A 19,442-nucleotide genomic window follows, 5' to 3' on the forward strand; every position below is an offset into this window, starting at 1 on the left:
GGTCACAACTGGAGGAAACTGGGAAAGAGAATCAATACTAGGGCCCAAGGAAAGTACTGTGTGTGTGTATGTGTGGGAGAGGTTTCCAAACATACCCCGTGATGCTCGAGGGCATCCAGAGATACCTACTAATGCTCAGATGGCCATGGAGTCCAGGAGATTGAACCGAGGTCCAGTACTACACCTTGATCACTATACTATCTCCTGTTCCCTGGACATATTTCTTAAAAAAAAAAAAAAAAAGCTGTGACATGACTAAGACTGTGTAGTTGCTAAGGCACTTTTATAAATATCTCAACTTAAGCAAAATGTATTAATAGTGTCGTTTTTCACCTTGAGTAAAAAGAGATCCTAAAAAATATTCTGCATTTATTTTATTAAACAAATCTAATAAGACTTTATATCTAACCACATACATGCACCTAAGTATGTGCACTCATACTCCAAGAATTAATCAGTAACCATACCTCATGTGGGACTTTTGAAAATACCATAGAACAAAGGCTTTTAAAAGTGCTTTATATGTCAAATATCAATTTTTCTTCATTACTTAACTAAAAAAATATATATACTTATACAAAATTGTTGATAACTTCTTGAAGCTTGTACTTTTATTCATCGCAGAAGCATTTTTAGCTGGTATAATTCTTTTGGAAAGCAATTTGGCAGCAACTTTATGACATAAAAATATCTGTGCTCTTCATAGTAATTAGATTTCGGGAAAGCTATGCTATGGGGAAAATTTTAAAATATGGAAAAAGCTATATAGATTATTTATAATATCCTAAATGTCTGACCTCTGAGATTTAACTTTTCAGGTTTTGACAGCAACAGTGGTAGCTTTTAGTAGTTTATGAGAAACAGAAATTGATCCACAGCATAAGAAAGTATACTGTGAGAGAAAGTTCCATTAGTATCTAGTTAGTGAGCTTCTCTGTTTGATCCGATTGCTTTCTACTAGTCCTCACAGGAACAGAAACAATTTTAAAATGGAGGAGAGAAGGAAAAAAAAATCACTGCTGAAAAAATTTCTTTTGAAAGGTTCTAGGGATAGTTCAGTGGCTTAGCATGCCTGCCTTACAAACACAATGGTCCAACTTCAATCCCTAGTGTTGTTTCATGCACTCCACAAAGGTCCTAACAGCTATTTGTGTCTCCCAGCTCTGCTGGCTATGATTCTGACATTGCAAGGAATTTCTGGCCATAAATTGGCCACGTGGTGTACAAGCACTGCACCGAAAGGGGTGTGACTCCCTGGAGTACTATATCAGAATATGGACCAACACCACAACTATGAACGTGAACTGCTACATGTGAGTTCCCACAAGCACCACAATGGAATACAGGCGGGACAAGTAGGCTTCTATATCACAAGAGCAATGAAGGGAAAGGATGGGAGAGAAATAAAACTTCTTGGAAGTACCAATTATTTGACTTGTGACGAAAGTAGATGTCAGAAAGTATTGGTATTGTGAATATGGGATGGGAAACAGTCTTAGGTCACCTTGCTTTCCAAAACCAAAGGTTTACTATAGTCAAAGAGTAGAAATATTCAGCAATAGAGAAACTATAAAATTAAACCACAATCTACTTGATCACTCAGTGGTAGAATTAGGGGAGTGAAATTATACATGATAGGTTTTCATTTCACTTGTCCAAAGTATTTTATGACACCATAAAAATCAACAAATAAAAAGTCAAGATAAGGCCAGAGTGGTAGTATGGTGGGTAGGACACTTCCCTCGAAAACTGCTGACCCGGGTTCAATCCTTGGTGCCCCATATGGTAACCTGAGCACTGTCAGGGTGACTGCTAAACGTACAGAAAGGAATTACCCTTAAGCACTGCCAGCTGTGGACTGAAGCATGGGGGTGGGGGAGGGGGAGGCTCAAAATAAAAATGTGCTGTTCAAAGAAGGAACAGCTCCTATTGACCTTGGTACCAAAATACCAAAATCACTAAGTAACAAATATTACAAATATTATTCATTAACACACTATAAGAAGCTTTAAGGACATGCCATGGCAAGCTGAGGTCTATCCCAAGAAAAATGTGTTGCATAAAGCTTCATTATGTTGAGCCAGGGGTTAGCCCTGAAGCCCTGAGCACTGCCAGGTGTTTAGTATAACTGTCTTCTTCCCACCATCCGCCCACAGTGTTACAGTCTCACACTTCTAGAAAACAACAGTACCAAGGAGTCAGAAATAACAAGTCCTAGCAAGGGTGTAGAGGAAAATAAATCTTTACATTCACCATTTCTAAGGATGTAAACTAGTTCAGCTCTTACAGAAAACAGCATGAAGATTTCTCAAAAAAAAAGTTATAGAGAACGACCTTAAGATCCAACTAGGTATGTATCCTAAGAACACTAATTTAAAAGACATGTTGAACCTGCAGCACTATTTACTGATTAGTCAAGAACTGCAAACAAATCAAAGTGCCTGATGGCAGATGAATTTAAAATACACACACATATATATGAATTTATATTGTATTTTTAAAAAAATATATATATATTCTTACTGGAATACTACTCAGCTCACTAGAAAAGATAAAATCCTGCCATGTGATACAACATGAATAGATTGGAGACTTTATAAAATAAATTGTAACAAAAAAAGAAAAAAATTAGTCAGAAGGAGAAAAACCAGTAACAGATGATCTCACTCATCTCTGGTATATAAAGAAACATAGTGAGAGAAAAGAAAAATGTCCATTATAGGGCTGGAACAATAGCACAGCGGGTAGGGCGTTTGCCTTGCACACCGGGCTCAATTTCTTCATCCCTCTCGAAGAGCCCGGCAAGCTACCGAGAGTATTCCGCCCGCACAGCAGAGCCTGACAAGCTCCCTGTGGCGTATTCGATATGCCTAAAAACATAACAAGTCTCACAATGGAGACATTACTGGTGCCTGCTCGAGCAAACTGATGAACAATGGGATGACAGTGATACAATAATACAGTCCAATATAAGCCTTAGATTCTGACCACAAATCTGAGGTAGACTCCCAAGGAGACTCAGGAAACTGGAATCGACTGAAAGGGTAGAAGAGGTCCACTGGGATGTATTTGAGGGGTATTAGTTTAGTTTACAAAAATATTGCCAAACATACCACCAATTTACCTCAATAAAAATGAAATGTAATATTAATATAGTAACTTAAAATATTTTCTGAGTAAGAACATTCTTAGAATTAAGGTATTGTTACAACATACCATAATTACAGAATTCAAAGGCAGAATCCAACAATTATTGAAATTACTAAGTGAAGAACCTCAAGTAAGAAATTTCTTCACAAATATTCTGGAGTGATATGGTTATACAGCCTTACTGTGACCTTCACATACAAAGGTAGCACAGCCCGTTAAAACAGACTTTGTTCTTATGCATGGCAATTCGAATGAAATACACTTCCTCTTTATAGTACACTGAAATCTACCTTCCTTTGACATTGTTCTTCTTTGTTATTTTTTGCTTCGGGTCATACTCGGCAATACTCTGAAGTTACTCCTGGCTCTGCACTCAGGAATTATTCTTGGTGACATCTTGGGGACCATACTGGATGCCAGGGACGAAATACAGGTCAGCCTCGTACAAGGCAAGTGCTCTACCCACTGTACTCTACCCTCTTCCTTCAACTTTTATCCAGTGGCAAAAGCACTGATGTAAGAGAGATTTAGTTTTTGTTTACATAGTTATATCTGAAGTACTTGAAAACAGTGATCAAGTCAATTTTGAGACTTATCTTCTACAAAATAAATTACTCAGTCATTACTTCAATAACATTAAATTTTACTTTTCCTTATCACCACTGTCTACAAAGCCAAGTACCTAAAATCTCTTACAATATAATACAGTATTTCTATAGGAACATTTTATTACCAGTGCAAAAACATACTGATTCAAAGAAATAACTGTATATAGAAGAATATTTAATTTTTAAGAAATATTATTACAAATATTCTTTTATTTAAAAATAAACTGGAGCTAAAGAACTGATTACTTGTCAAAAATGATACTTAGCTTTAAAATATACAGATGCAATTTTCTGTAACAATTGCAAAAATAATGCTGGTTGCAGAGATGCATGGTAATTTGCCCAGGACTAATGAAAAACTGAAAATGCCCACTTCGCCGCGCCCGCAGCCCCAGTATGACTGAGGAAGACAAGGGAGCTGCTTTGGACACCAGCAGCCCGCCAGCAACCTGCAGTATGTGACTTGAATGTTTCCGCCAGGCCCCCCGTGCGGGGGCCCGGCGTTTCTCTCTCTTTTTTTTTTTATCTCTCTCTCTCTCCTTCAACCTCTCCTGAGCACAGCACAGCCTCCACCCCACTTCTCTGGGCACAAAATGGAGAGACGCACCCAAATGCGCGGCGTGGCTGGCGGGAGATCGAGGGCGGGGAAGTACCGGTCTCCGCCCACATTGAACACTTAAAGAGAGTGCAGCCACGTGGGCTTTCCCACTTCGCCGCGCCCGCAGCCCCAGTATGACTGAGGAGGACAAGGGAGCTTTCCCACTTCCGCCCATGCGGGGGGCCGGTATTTCTCTAGGTTTTCCCATCTTATGAGCACCATAAAAGGGTAAAAGATTGTAGTGATAGAATTTCAGGCAGAATTTTCCCTGGACTTTATACAGAAACCCAAAACCGTGTGGTCGCTGCTGCGGCCGTGTGACCTAATGTCATCTTAGTATCAGCAATATGTAATGGTTCCTTCTTAATGGGTCGGACTTTTGTGGGAGATCCTAACAAGAATAGTAAGTCTTTTGTTGAAATATTGAAGGCAATCAAAGTGGTAGCCATCTCTCTAGACTGAACTAAGCTATATCTCCAAGCCGGCTGAGAAGAAATATCCTTCTTTCTCAGGAAGAAACGCGGCGTGGTGTCAAACATAGTGTGATGTCCATTAAGCAAACAGACCTGGTGGCGTGGGAATGGGATATAAGGGGAAAAATTATGTACATGGAACAGCGGGACGCTGGTGGAATCTCGAGCCGGAGCCGATACCAGCGCAAGACCTTTGGTTCCAGAAACTGCTTGCAGACACTCTACTAGACTATCAACTAAGCCAGAGCCCCACGCCGGCTGATGACGGGAAATAACCATCCTCTTCGGTTTTTTTTCCCTTTGTCAGACAGCGTGGCGATTACTAAACAGGCGTGAACTCAGTGGCGCGGGGCAAGGGGGAAAAAGAAAAGTTATGTAACAAACAGCGGGACTTAATATCTCTATATTCTTAGCAATGGAGAACTATCAAATGCCTCCTTGGCAATAGGACTGTCTTTTTCTTTTTGGGGGGAAACCCCAGCAACGGTAGTGAGTTGTGTGTTGAAACATGGAATGTAATCGAGATAAAGCGTAAACAAAGTGAAACTTATCACGTACAAGGGTGGGGACTGGGGAGGTGGGAGGGGGCGGCAGATATACTCGGGGGGTTGGTGATGGAAGATGGGCACTGGTGAAGGGAAGGGTGTTTGAGTATTGTATAACTGACATAATCCTGAGAACTATGTAACCCTCCACTTGGTGATTCAATAAAAAAAATTAAAAAAAAAAAAAAAAAGAAAGACTGCAAATGCTAGAAAACAATCTTGGCTTTATCTTAGCTTTTATCCTAACTTGCCTCTTGTTTAGCTCTGACATTATTTCAATTAGTATAATACTAATCTCCTGCCCCTGCGCCAGGCTGTCTTCACCAGGGCACCTCGGAAGGGGACAGGTGGAGTTTCCCTCCCTGCCCCAAGCAGAGCCCTGGCAGCCGAAAACCTCCAGAACCCAGCCACAGCCATGCTCAAGGCCACTCTCCACATGTTGGGACAAGTCTCACCCATGAAGAAATGGACAGAGGAACCCAGGTATGTGGGACCCGTGGTTGAGATCTCCAAGCCTGCTCAGATTGGAACTGGGCCTCGTCCACCCAGATCCCCCATTTTCCAGTAGCTTGGCAGTCACACTCACAAACTGTCCCTGGTACCATGTAATCTCATCAATGGCCAAGATCCAAGAGTACAAAACAAAACTCCTGGAAGAGAGTGATGCAGGCTCCACCCCTCTTGGAGATTCTGGCAAGCTACCGAGAGTATCCCGCCCACACGGCAGAGCCTGGCAAGCTACCTGTGGCGTATTTGATATGCCAAAAACAGTAACAATACCAAGCCTCACTTCGTGTTCCTGGAGTGAGAAGACGCCATTGGGCTACACTAGCATGCGAGAGATGAATGGAGGTGTTACTGGTGCCTGCTCGAGCAAATCGATGAAGACTGCTACAGTGCATTGTACTAATACAACAGTACAGTTTTGAAACTACTATTGAACCCTTCAAGGCAGTTACAGAAGACAGTTACTATGCAATCCTTTTAAATATTCACAGAAAAAATGTGAGGAAAACCTATTACATTACTGTGCTAGCGAAGTAATACTAGCCACGAAAGTTTATTAGTGGTCGTAAAAGAAATGTCCACTTATAAATTATGTATTTTAAAAAGTTTAGTGACTTTAGAACATAGAGCAGCTGTATTCTATTCAAATTTCCATATCCTAGAATACTAGAATCAAATATAAGAAGGATCTACTGTCACAAATGGACAGAAGTAAATTGGAGCTGATAAAACAAAATCAATCAAGAATAAACTGGCAAGAATTTAAAATGCTAGTCCTGAGTGAATTAATGCTATGTGAAAATTCATGCTAACTTCTTTACTAAGACATTCCTTTATGTTATCTCTCCCTTCTTAGTAAACATGTATTCAACACCTTAAGATTAAAAGAATAAGCAAACATTTAGCTAGTATATAATTCTTACCTGGGACCCACTTAATTTCCATTTCCATATCATTTTCTTTTCCTTTCTTTTCTTTTTCTTGTATAACCTGCAACAGCTGCTTGTATTTAGCAATTTGTTCTTCATCATCTTTCTGAGTTTTCTTTGCTTGTCCATTGTCTTCTTCATTCACTTTATTATCATCTAATAAAAAAAATCAATTTAATACAGAAAAATAATTCTTTTCTAACTCTGGTGTTGATATCTTATAACCACTCCATCACTATTCTAAAAGACGTTATCAGATATATGGCAACAAAAGATCATCAAAATCAAACTTACAATATCTTGCTATTAAACGAATTAGACCTTGTTTATAATAAATGTCAGTTCCCACACAAGTAGTTTTAGAAATATACCTGGAGATCTCCCACTACCACCATCACCCCGCCCACCACAATCATCACCATCATGGTTTTTGGGCCACACCTGGCTTTGCTCATTGTTTACTCCTGGTTCTGTGGTCAGTGGTCATGTGGTGCTCAGAGAGTGATATATGGTACCAGAGATAGAATTGGGCTGGCTGCATGCAAGGCAAGAGCCCCACCTGCTGCACTATCTCTTCAATCCCAGATCTCCCTTTTCATTAAAATCCGTATTTCAAAATAATTTGCAGGGATGTAACATCTTCATAATTCTTCCTTTTTTTTTCCCTTTTTGGGTCACACCCAGCAATGCACAGGTGTTACTCCTGGCTCCACACTGAGAAATTACTCCTGGTAGTGCTCAGGGGACCATATGGAATGCTGGGACTCGAACTCTGGGTTGGCTGCGTGCAAGGCAAATGACCTACCTGCTGTGCTATTGCTCCAGCTCCCTTCATATTTCTTTTACTTCTTAAAAAGGAACATTGCTGGGATAGCATTTCATTTTTTGTTATGTCCTGCACCCTCTAGCATAGGATCTTAAAATTTATAATCAATTAATAGAGGCTGTTAAGTACTGCTAGAATATATATGACATGTGACTTTATCATGCTGAAGAGATAGGTGGAGGAAACAGCTTGTAACCCAAAACAAAGAATGAGTGCTTCACTTCATGATGCACATCCATTTTTTTAATAATTTATTGATTTTTTAAATTAGTGAGTCACAGTGAGGGTACAGTTACAGATTCACACATTTTCGTGCTTGTTTTACCCTCATGCCCATCCCTCCACCAGTATCCATTCTCCACCACTTATGAACCCAGTATCCCTCCTACCCCCCATCCCATCCCCCACCCCACTCCACCTCTGTGGCAGAGCATTCCAATTTGTTCTCTCTCTCTCTCCTTTTGGGTGTTGCAGTACGCAACAGGGGTATTGAGAGGCCATCATGCACAGTCTCTAGTCTACTTTCAGCGGAGCACATCCATTCTTAAGATGTCATCAATGTATAAGAAGAAAAATGATAAATTAGATGTTAATTCAATTAATTTCCTAATGTGGGAAAATTCATTTTCTAATGATTCTTAAAAGATTTTCTATTCCTTATTTTACTCCTAAAATAAATGGAGTACAAAAGAGTATTACATTCATGGGTAAGAAATACCAAAGAAAACGCATACATAAAAAGTTTGTTTGCTCTGTAATTCTCCAAGTCAGAAACATAAATTAAGAGCCTGAGTTTAATATAAAACATGCAAACGCTGTATTGACTAAATGTCCCCTAGAAAAAAAAATTCAGAAGTAGCATAATGAAGACCCTCTCTTTATAAGGTACGGGTAACTAGTCACTGAAAATGTCTACCATTAAGCATTTAGCTATGAAATATTAATATTAAGACTGTCTTTTTAGCTGAAAAGGTGATATGGAAAGAAAATCAGTTAAGTAAATGTTTTTATAGTTTCTTTCTCTAAATGAATAAAAAGTCGTCCAGGACATTCTTTCCATCCTATCACACTTTTACATTTTCACTCAAACAGCTGAAATTCATTTTTTTCCTGTTTGTGCTTTGTGCCACAATAATAATGTTGGATGGAATTCTGTCATGTATCCCATAATTCAATGAATAAAACATCAGGAACACATTAACAAAAATGGCAATGTATTTCTTTCTATTAAAAGCTTACTTCTGAAAACATAATTAGAAGCAAGTTCCTTCCAGGTTGAAATTTTAGTGGTAAGTCTCTGATGGCCTACTTTAAATTGATTTTTTCCAGTGCTAAAATTTTACTTTCTAAAGCTCTAAAATGTGGGATAATTCATGTAGGTCTACTTTTTCCCAATTTAAGAGCAAAATTTGTGAAAGTCTTAGTGTTACATAAGAGGTGAAAAAATAATTTAGCAGTAAAAAGACGTACTATGAGCTCTTATAAACACCAGCATATAATGTATTTATAAACATTTACTAACAACTGTAGCACTATCGTCCCACTGTTCATTGATTTGCTCAAGCAGGCACCAGTAACGTCTCCATGGTGAGACGTTTTACTGTTGTTGTTACTGTTTTTGGCATATCGAATATGGCATGAGGAGCTTGCCAGGCTCTGCCGTGTGGCCGGGATACTCTTGGTAGTTTGCCAGGTTCTCCAAGGGGGATGGAGCTCCAAGGGGGATGGAGGAATCGAACCCGGGTCGGCCACATGCAAGACAAACGCCCTACCCACTGTGCTATCACTCCAGTCCAACAATTGTATTTAAATTTTCTAATGTACCTACCAAAGGCACTATATTAAATATTAAAGTAAGTTTTAACAGCTTAAATACTGAAGAAAATGCATATTTTAAAAAATTATAAAGGCAAAAAGCTTTAAAATGCTTAGCTGTAAAAATGTCTGATGAAGCCGTATTCTAAGTACTTTATATACATTATCTTAATCATCTCAATAAGGAGGTAGCCACTAAATAATACTCATTTCATAACAATGGAATGATAAGGCATAAGACTTAGGCTATACAAACTTCACAATGTGGTGAAGTCAGGATCTGAAACCAGAAGACTATGTTAAAAATATATTGAAAAAAAAAATGCTTACTTTTCCACAGTACCAGCTGTCTAGGTATCAGTAATGAAAATTTAGCTCATATATCCTAAACCAAAGAAACCAATTTGAAACTAATCTTCAGGAATATATATAGAATATTCTCTATTTTATCTTAGGGTAGTAAAGGAAAACTAACCAGAATTTTAAGGAAAGAGCTAAATGATGGGGCTGGGGATATAGTACAGCAGGTAGGGCGTTTGGTTGGCATGTAGCCAACCTGGGTTTAATCCCCAGTACCGCCTTGCAGCCTTGGCAGGAGTGGCCTGGGTCCATCAAAGCCAGGAGTACTGAGCACCGCAGGGTATGGCCCCGCCCCAAAACAAAACAAAAGGATCTGACTATTCTGAGCACATCAGAAATAAAATATTCACTCACTTGTTGAATCCCCCACATAATGATACTAATAATGATGGTTAATAAATATAATAAAATGCAACAATCACTGAGGTCTTAAGAAGTGTGAGGTTTTTTTAGTCTAACGTAACTAACACTACAAATGACACACATTTTCAAAGATAATTAAATCCCTAAAAAGGCTTAATGAAAAAAGTTAAGAAATCGTCAACTGTATGAAAGAAATTATAGGTCATAAATTTTTTTTTTTTAAATTTATTTATTTTTAATTAGAGAATCACCGTGAGGGTACAGTTACAGATTTATACACTTTTGTGCTTATACTTCCCTCATACAAAGTTTGGAACCCATCCCTTCACCAGTGCCCATTCTCCACCACCCGTAAACCCAGTGTCCCTCCCACCCTCCCCAATCCCATCTCCCCCCCACCCCACCCTGCCACTGTGGCAAGGCATTCCCTTCTGTTTTCTCTCTCTAATTAGCTGTTGTGGTTTGCAATAAAGGTGTTGAGTGGCCGCTGTGCTCAGTCTCTAGCCCTCATTCAGCCCGCAACTCCCTTCCCCCACATGGCCTTCGACTACAATGTAGTTGGTGATCGCTTCTCTGAGTTGACCTTTCCCCGGAACGTGAGGCCAGCCTCGAAGCCATGGAGTCAACCTCCTGGTACTTATTTCTACAGTTCTTGGGTGTTAGTCTCCCACTCTGTTATTCTATATACCATAGATGAGTGCAATCTTTCTATGTCTGTCTCTCTCTTTCTGACTCATTTCACTCAGCATGAAACTTTTCATGCCCATCCACTTGACTACAAAATTCTTGACCTCCTTTTTTCTAACAGCTGCATAGTATTCCATTGTATAGATGTACCAAAGTTTCCTCAACCAGTCATCCGTTCTGGGGCATTCGGGTTTTTTCCAGATTCTGGCTATTGTAAACAGTGCTGCGATGAACATACATGTGCAGATGTTGTTTCGATTGTACTTTTTTGCCTCTCTGGGATATATTCCCAGCAGTGGTATTGCTGGGTCAAATGGGAATTCAATATCTAATTTTTTGAGAGTCGTCCATATTGTTTTCCAGAAGGGCTGAACCAGTCGGCATTCCCACCAGCAGTGAAGAAGGGTCCCTTTCTCCCCACATCCTCTCCAACAGCGGTTGCTTTTGTTCTTTTGGATGTGTGCTAGTCTCTGTGGTGTGAGGTGGTATCTCAAAGTTGTTTTGATCTGCATCTCTCTGATGATTAGTGATGCAGAGCACTTTTTCATGTGCCTTTTGGCCATTCGTATTTCTTCCTTGGTAAAGTTTCTGTTCATTTCTTCGCCCCATTTTTTGATGGGGTTGGATGTTTTCTTCTTGTAGAGTTCAACCAGTGCTTTATATACCTTTGATATCAACCCCTTATCTGATGGGTATTGTGTAAATATCCTTTCCCATTCTGTGGATAGTCGTTGGATTCTGGTCACTGTATCTCTTGCGGTGCAGAAGCTTTTTAGTTTAATGTAGTCCCATTTGTTGATCTCTGTTTTTACTAGATTGCTTAGTTCCGTGTCACCTTTGAAGATACCTTTATCTTCAATATCGTGGAGGGTTTCGCCGACCTTGTCTTCAATGTACCTTATGGTTTGTGGTCTAATGTTGAGGTCTTTAATCCATTTTGATCTGACTTTTGTGCATGGTGTCAGGTCAAGGTCTAAACCCATTTTTTTGCATGTGGTTGTCCAGTTGTGCCAGCACCATTTGTTAAATAGGTCATAAGTTTTTAAACAATTAATGTTTAATGGCTGGTAGGACCAAGAAGGGACTACTATAGCAATGACAGACAGGGAAATTTCCACTCTAGACCAGAACTGGGTGCTTCAGGAAGGTAAAGTAATGCACGATAAATACCTTTAGTAACAGTACTATAAAGCACAGTGCCTAAATGGAAAAAAGAAAAAGGGGACAGTGCCTGCCAAAGAGGCAGGCTGCAGGGCAGCAGGGAACTGGAGATACTGGTGAGAGAAGTAGACATTTGTGAGGAAATTGGTGCTTGAACATTTTATGCCTAAAACTCAATCATGCATAACTTTGTAACTTTGTAATTCATGGTGATTTAATAAAAAAAATAATAAAAAAGGTATAATGGTACTGTAACAACACTAGAAAAAAAAAGGATTCAATTTGAAATTTATGTTATAAAGGCAATACACATCCAAATGGAAAATCTTTTATAAAGAGTATATAGCCAAAAAGGAAAAAAAAGGACTACTACTTAAAAAGTTAAGCTAGCCCCTCCTCACCCTAATACTCGGCACAGACATACACCAGGACACCCAGGGATCCATCCTGCTGCTGTGCCGTCAGACCTGGCCCCTGGGCCAGGCTTTGTCCAGAAACACACTCGAACCTCTAAACCTCACATTATTACCTGTATCTCTTATACTGGGGGCAGGTGAGAAGTGGGAAATTCCTACTTCAGAGATTATTTGCTGCTTTAAATCTGAGTTAACGACAATGAGTAATTTGCCAATACTTTTGGAGGGGCAAACTCAAACAACAATGAATGCTACGGAAAATAACCTGAACAGCAGATGTAGTACTGTTAGCTGTCTAGTATAAACAACCTAACAGATCAGTCCTTAACTGACTGGGAATCTAAATCTCCAATTAACTTGTACAAAGCTTGAACAACAATGAGGACACTAAGGAACTCAGATGCAGCTGCAGATAGAAACAAAAATCCAGGCAAGTCCCCAGGCCCATTTAAAACACTTGAGCATGGTCGATGAGAACTTAAAATCAACACTCACTGCACTGGAAACAGAGATTAAACAAACACCAGTTAAATTAAACATATCATTAAATGAGAAAGTCAACCAACTCACAGAAGAACTCTTTTAGAGGACAAGAAGTTCCATATAAATGGAAATGAAGGAGTTAAAGAACACACCAGCAAGCCATAGTAACAATCTCACACAGGGAGAACCATATAGACAAACTTGAAAACAAAATACGGGCCAGCAGTGATAGGGAAATGGAAAAAGAACAGAGAAACAAAAAAATGGAAGAAACTGTAAGGTACTTAATGAACAAAGACAGGAAGAATTATAGGAATACCAGAAGGTGAGGAAAAAGGAAAAGGGGAAGAATGAGTGGTGGGAGAGATATTAGCTGAGAACTTCCCTGCAGAGACCAAAAAGTCAAAAAATAGACCCAAACAGAACAACACGAAGACATATTAGTAATCAAAATGGCACAAAACAAAGAGACAAACTTTTTAAAGCAGCAAGAGAAGAAAAATCTTAAATATAAGGTTAGTAACATAAGATTCACAACAGAACTCCCATATAAAATGGCAGAGGAGAGAAAAGAGTAGAATGACATATTCAAATTAATGAATGAAAGAAACTTTCAATCTAGAGTCCACTACCCATTTAGATGGAATGGAGGGATAAAACCATTCTTAGACAAACAAGCAGGTGATATTTGTGGTAACCAAACTGGCCCTGACTGAACCACTGAAAAGCCACTTATATAAACCATATAAGTAAACTATCCAAATATATAAGCAACAACTCTACACAGTAAAATGGTAATACAGTCCTTTATATCAAAATATCCCTAAATCAATGGACTAAACTCTTCCATCAAAAGGCATAGAGTGGTATCAGGGATGAATCAAGAAACAAAACCCATCCATTTGTTGCTTGCAAGAAACACATCTAAAATCACAGGATAGACAAAGACTCAGAGGAAAAGGATGGAAACAATTATACAAGCCAATGAGGGAGGAGGGGAAGCTAGGAAAGCTATACTTCTATCAAAACAAATTGCGTTAAATCTAAAAGTAATCAGAGACAGGGATGGACACTACTTATTGATTGAGGGAATAATAGACCAAGAAGTACAAACTCTAATCAACATAGATGCACCAAATTTTGGGTCAGCAAAGTTTGTAAGGCTTTTGCTCACAAACCTAGAGAAACACATTGGATGGAAACTAGTAGGGAGAGACTTCTTTGCCCCACTGTCACTACTCAATAAATCCACTAGACAGGATATCAGTAAAGACACTGTAGCACTGTCTTCCGTTCATCGACTTGCTCAAGTGGGCACCAGAAACGTCTCCATTGTGAAACTTATTGTTATTGTTTTTGGCATACTGAATACATCACAGGTAGCTTGCCAGGCTCTGCTGTGCGAGCGGGATTCTCTCGGGAGCTTGCCAGGCTCTCCGAGAGGAGCAGGGGAATCGAACCCGGATCGGCCACGTGCAAGGCAAATGCCCTACCTGTTGTGCTACAGCTCCACTCAACATATCAGATAAATGGTTGATATCCAGGATATATAAATACTCAGAAAGATTAACAACAACAACAACAAAATTCTTAAAAACCCCATAAAAAATGGGGAGAAGTAGAGACTTCTCTGAGGAAGACCAACGGATGGCCAACAGGCACATGAAAAAATGCTCATCATCACTTATAATTACAGAAACCTAAATCAAAATAACAATGAAAGATATTATCTTAGAGCAGTGAGAATGGCACATATAAAAAGTACTGGGCCATCTTGCCACATTCAACAGAGAAGAGGCCAGGCATTCTGATGGAGCCCTGGCGACACTGAGCAGCAACTAACACGGCTCCGGCTTGTGGGACTGGGACACATCCGAGCCTCGGGGGGCACTGGAGTGGGGCGGCGCCAGCCCAACCTCCAAGTGGTCCCAGCCGCCGGAAGTCACGCTCTCGACCCACCCTTGGCACCATCTTGCCACATTCAACAGAGAAGAGGCCAGGCATTCTGGTGAGCAACGCGGCCGGAGAAATGCTCCGGACCCGAAACCGGGCCAACAACACCGGGGATCTGGACGGAGGAGGTGCAGCCACAACACCTTCTCCAGATGGAGTCCTGGCGACACTGAGCAGCAACTAACACGGCTCCGGCTTGCGGGACTGGGACACATCTGAGCCGCACGGCCGCATTAAAATTCAGTTTCTAAAAACTGAAAACATGCAATCTTTTAATGGAAAACCAATTATCAAATGCTTCCTCAGTAGGGCTGTCTTTCTTTGGGGGAAACTCCAACAACAATAGTGAGTTTTGTATTGCAATATGGAACGTAATCAAGGTAAAGAGAAAATGAAGTGAAATTCTTCAGTTATACAGTTTGGGGTAGGGGTGCAGGGGCGGTGGGTATACTGGGGATTTTGGTGGTGGAATATGGGCACTGGTGAAGGGATGGTGTTTGAATATTGTATAACTGAGACATAAACCTGAAAACTTAAATTAAAAAAAAAGTACTTAAAGACAAAAAAAATAAAAATTAAAAAAATAAAAAGTACTGGGAGCAATCTGTTAGCACGGATGTGGTGAAAAAGGAACCCTCATCTCCTGCTAGTGGAAATGTTGTCTGTTCCAATCTCTATGGAAAAGAGTATGGGAGGGTACCCAGTGACCTCAAAATTGAGCTCCCACATGACCCAGTACGTCCACTTTTGGTATATCCCCAGGACAGAAAAACATCCATCCACAAGAACGTACACACACTACTCTTCACTGTAGCACTTGGTAGAACAGCAAAGATAACCAACCTAGATGTCCAACATCAGATAAGTGGATCATGAAGATGTGGTATATAAACACAACGGAGTATGATACACCTATATGGAATGATAAAATCATGCAATTCACAGCAACATGGGTGGAACTGGAAGACAACATGTTAAATGAAGGCAGAAGAAGGACAAACACAGGTTGATATCACTTATATGTGGTATTTAGAGTAACTGGATGAGGGAATACAATGTTTTAAAGAAGGGATGACCACATCAACCTTGACCCTAGAGTATAGGGAGCAAAAGGAAAGAGTGGAGAGAAGAGACAGATGGGAAGCTACAGGGGCCAGGCCAGGGGAGTCAGGTACAAAGGTGGTAATAAGGAACACAGAGCCAATCCAAATCACAGACTCAACAACGCTGAAATCAAAAGATCAAACTATAACAACTGAAATTAGAACAGTGTCTGTCAAAATGACAGGCCAGAGGAGGGTGGGGTATTATTAAACCTGGGTGCAACAGTGGAGGGAAGCTGACACTTCCCTCCCTGGGATCAGCGCTGCAAAATTTATGTCTAAAACTCAACATAAATCAACTGAATAACTTTGTAAATCATGGTGCTTTAATGAAATTTAAAAAAAAATTCAAAATAAATTTTAAATAATTTGAAGCAAAAGCTAAGTTATAAGGAATCAAGGAAATAGTACAGAGAGCAGGGTGTTTGCCTTGCACACAGATACCGGGGCTCACACCCTATATGATCCTGAGCCCACCGGGACTGATCCCTGAGCGCAGAGCTAGGAGTAAGCCCTGAGCACTGCAAAAAACCAAACTAAAACAAGTTATGCTATAAATAAAAGAATTTCATTTCTACTAATTAAATTTGATCATATTTAGCTCTCAGGGTCCTTCATCTGTTATCAGCATTGAACTCGTAATTTTGTTTGGCTGAGAATTGTTCTAATAGATAAAAAGAATGAAGAGATGAATAGATGAGTAATACACTATGAACTAACAAATCTTATAATCAAGTAACCAAGTTTCCCAAGGATAAGGGGAAAGGATTCCTGGAATCTATTTTTTAAAAATGAGTCATACGTCATTTTAAACCAACAACAGATACAATTATACAATTAAAAAAAAAGCCACTGATCATTTGATTATTTCAATGACCAAAAAATTCTACATGATCCAAGACCTTCTTCCATTAATAGCAAGCTAGGTACTTCAGACTAACCCTTCTACTGAGGACTTCAAGTTGGATAAAATAATCCAAAAATTTGTTTTAAAAACTAAAGTTTAATTTAAAAAAGCACATGTAAATTTTAAAATGTTTTATCACAGAATTATTCCTATTATTAAAAAATTTATAGACATCTAAAATAAGATACAGATTAAAAATCTACTTTATCAATTATCATTGATATACAAATTTGTGGTTTGTAAATCAATGTATCACTGATGTACAAATTTATAAATTTGTGCCTTACAAATTCACTTATATGTGTGAGGTGTCACTGCTTCCACAATAAAAATAAAAATCTCTGATATGTGGGATAAAAAAGGAAGCACAACAAAGTAACAACAAACAGTCAGTCACTGCAACTGAAGACTCTACAGAACTAAGCTTACCTCAGAAACAGGTTAGGAGGGGCCCTCGGGACACTGGGGGAGTGAAGCAGGCAAAGATTATTGAAAACTTTTCTGATGTTGGGTGTGGTATTGGAATGATGTATGCACAAAAAGTATGATTAGCAGTATTGTAAATCCTGGTACCCCAATAAAAATGGTTAAGATATTTAAATCCTAACAGATTAAAAAAAAATGTTAACACAAAAATAAAATTTCAAAGAAACTGATATATTAGTGAATAATTTCCAAGTCAAAAATCAAAGAAAAGGGAATACCAGAAAGGTAATCGCAGTAACTCAAGATGTGATTGCTCTGAAAGATTAATTGAATCACAGAAGAAGTAGCTATGAAATTATAGTACTGGCAGTTTAAGCAAAAGAGGGGATTATAACCAGTGCCCTTACATTAACCAGAGGCCCAAAGGGATATTCTTTGTGATTGTTTTTGGCTTTTTGGGTCACACCCAGTGATGGTCAGGGGTTACTCCTGGTTCTGCCCTCAGGAATTACTCCACAGCTGATGTCAGGGATAGAACCCAAGTCAGCCACATACAAGGTAAATGTTCTACCTGCTGTACTATCACTCCAGCCCCAAGAAAGATATGGGTCAATCAGAAGAGAATCAGTCCTTGCCCAGACTTACAGTCACCCACAAAGTCCAGTTAATTTTAAAACTTAAAATTTGGAGTACTGCGGTCCCAGAAGTGACGAAAGTAAGTTACAGTTCTCTTTGATGAGATACTCTCGTCTCACAAAATGCAGTATCAAACACAAGTAAACAAGGATGAAAGAAATGATCAAGTAATAGAACTGAACTCAAAGGACTTGAAATAATGTAGTGGTCAGACTATAAAGCAGACTGTCAATAGAAATAGAAGAAAGTGTTGAAAATATCTACAATCAGAAGAAAACTTAAAAAAAAAAAAAGGGATAATGCTGATTGAAAAAAAGTCATGCAAGATCAAGTACAGCAAAAATGGGCTCAGACCTCTACCTAACACATGCACAAAAGTCAGATTAAAGTGGATTTAAGACCTCAACATCAGACCAGAATCCACAAGATATACTGAATACAAGGTGGGCAAAACCATTTATGACATTTAAGCTAAATTTATCTTCGAGGATGAAACACCATTGATCAAGCAAGTGGAAACAGAGATAAATAAATGGGACTATTTTAAACTAAGAAACTTCTGCACTTCGAAAGAAACAGTTACCAAAATACAAAGACAGTATGGGAAAGGATAGTCACCCAATACCCCTCCAATAAGGAGTTAAGATACAAGGCAGTGGTTGAACTCTTCAAGAAGAAAACATCCAACCCTATTAGAAAATGGGGCAATGAAATGAACAGAAACTTTCTCAAAGAAGAAATTCGAATGGCCAAAAGGCATCATGAAAAAATGCTCTTCATCACTAATCATCAGGGAGATGCAGATCAAAACAACAATTAGATATCATCTCACACCACAGAGACTGGCACACATCCAAAAGAACAAAAGCAATGGGTGTTGGCATGGATGCAGGGAGAAAGGGACTCTCCATCACTGCTGGTGGGAATGCTGACTGGTCCAGCATTTTCAGAAAACACTATGGATGTTTCTCAAAAAATTACAAATTGAGGGGCTGGAGCAATAGCACAAAGGGTAGGGTGTTTACCTTGCACGAGGCCAACCCGGGTTCGATTCCCAGCATCCCATATGGTCTCCTGAGCACCGCCAGGAGTAATTCCTGAGTGCAAAGCCAGGAGTAACCCCTGTGTATCGCCAGGTATGACCCAAAAAGCAAAAAAAAAAAAAAAAAAAAAAAAATTACAAATTGAGCTCCCATTTGACCCAGCAATACCACTTCTGGAAATACATCCCGGAGATGCAAAAAAGTACAGTAGAAATGACATCTGCACTTGTATGTTTATTGCAGTACTACTATTTACAATAGCCAGAATCTGGAAAAAACCTGAGTGCCCAAGAACAGATGACTGGTTGAAGAAACTTTGGTATATCTACACAATGGTATATTATGCAGCTGTTAGAATAGATGAAACCATGAAATTTGCATATAAGTGGATCAACATGGAGTGTATCATGCTAAGTGAGATGAGTCAGAAAGAGCGGGACAGACACAGAGTGA

General features: G+C 39.3%; 1 protein-coding gene across 1 annotated transcript in view; it reads right to left on the minus strand.

The window, feature by feature from the left end:
* ESF1 (ESF1 nucleolar pre-rRNA processing protein homolog) overlaps positions 1-19,442 on the minus strand; it is an 83,260-nt gene that overhangs the window by 41,345 nt on the left and 22,473 nt on the right. Inside the window, exon 9 of the mRNA XM_004610915.2 lies at positions 6,805-6,966. Coding sequence (XP_004610972.2) covers positions 6,805-6,966 — 162 coding nt within the window. The remainder of the gene's footprint in view (positions 1-6,804; positions 6,967-19,442) is intronic.

The sequence above is a fragment of the Sorex araneus genome, chromosome 3 (assembly GCF_027595985.1).
Source record: "Sorex araneus isolate mSorAra2 chromosome 3, mSorAra2.pri, whole genome shotgun sequence".
In the NCBI taxonomy this organism is placed as follows: Eukaryota; Metazoa; Chordata; class Mammalia; order Eulipotyphla; family Soricidae; genus Sorex; species Sorex araneus.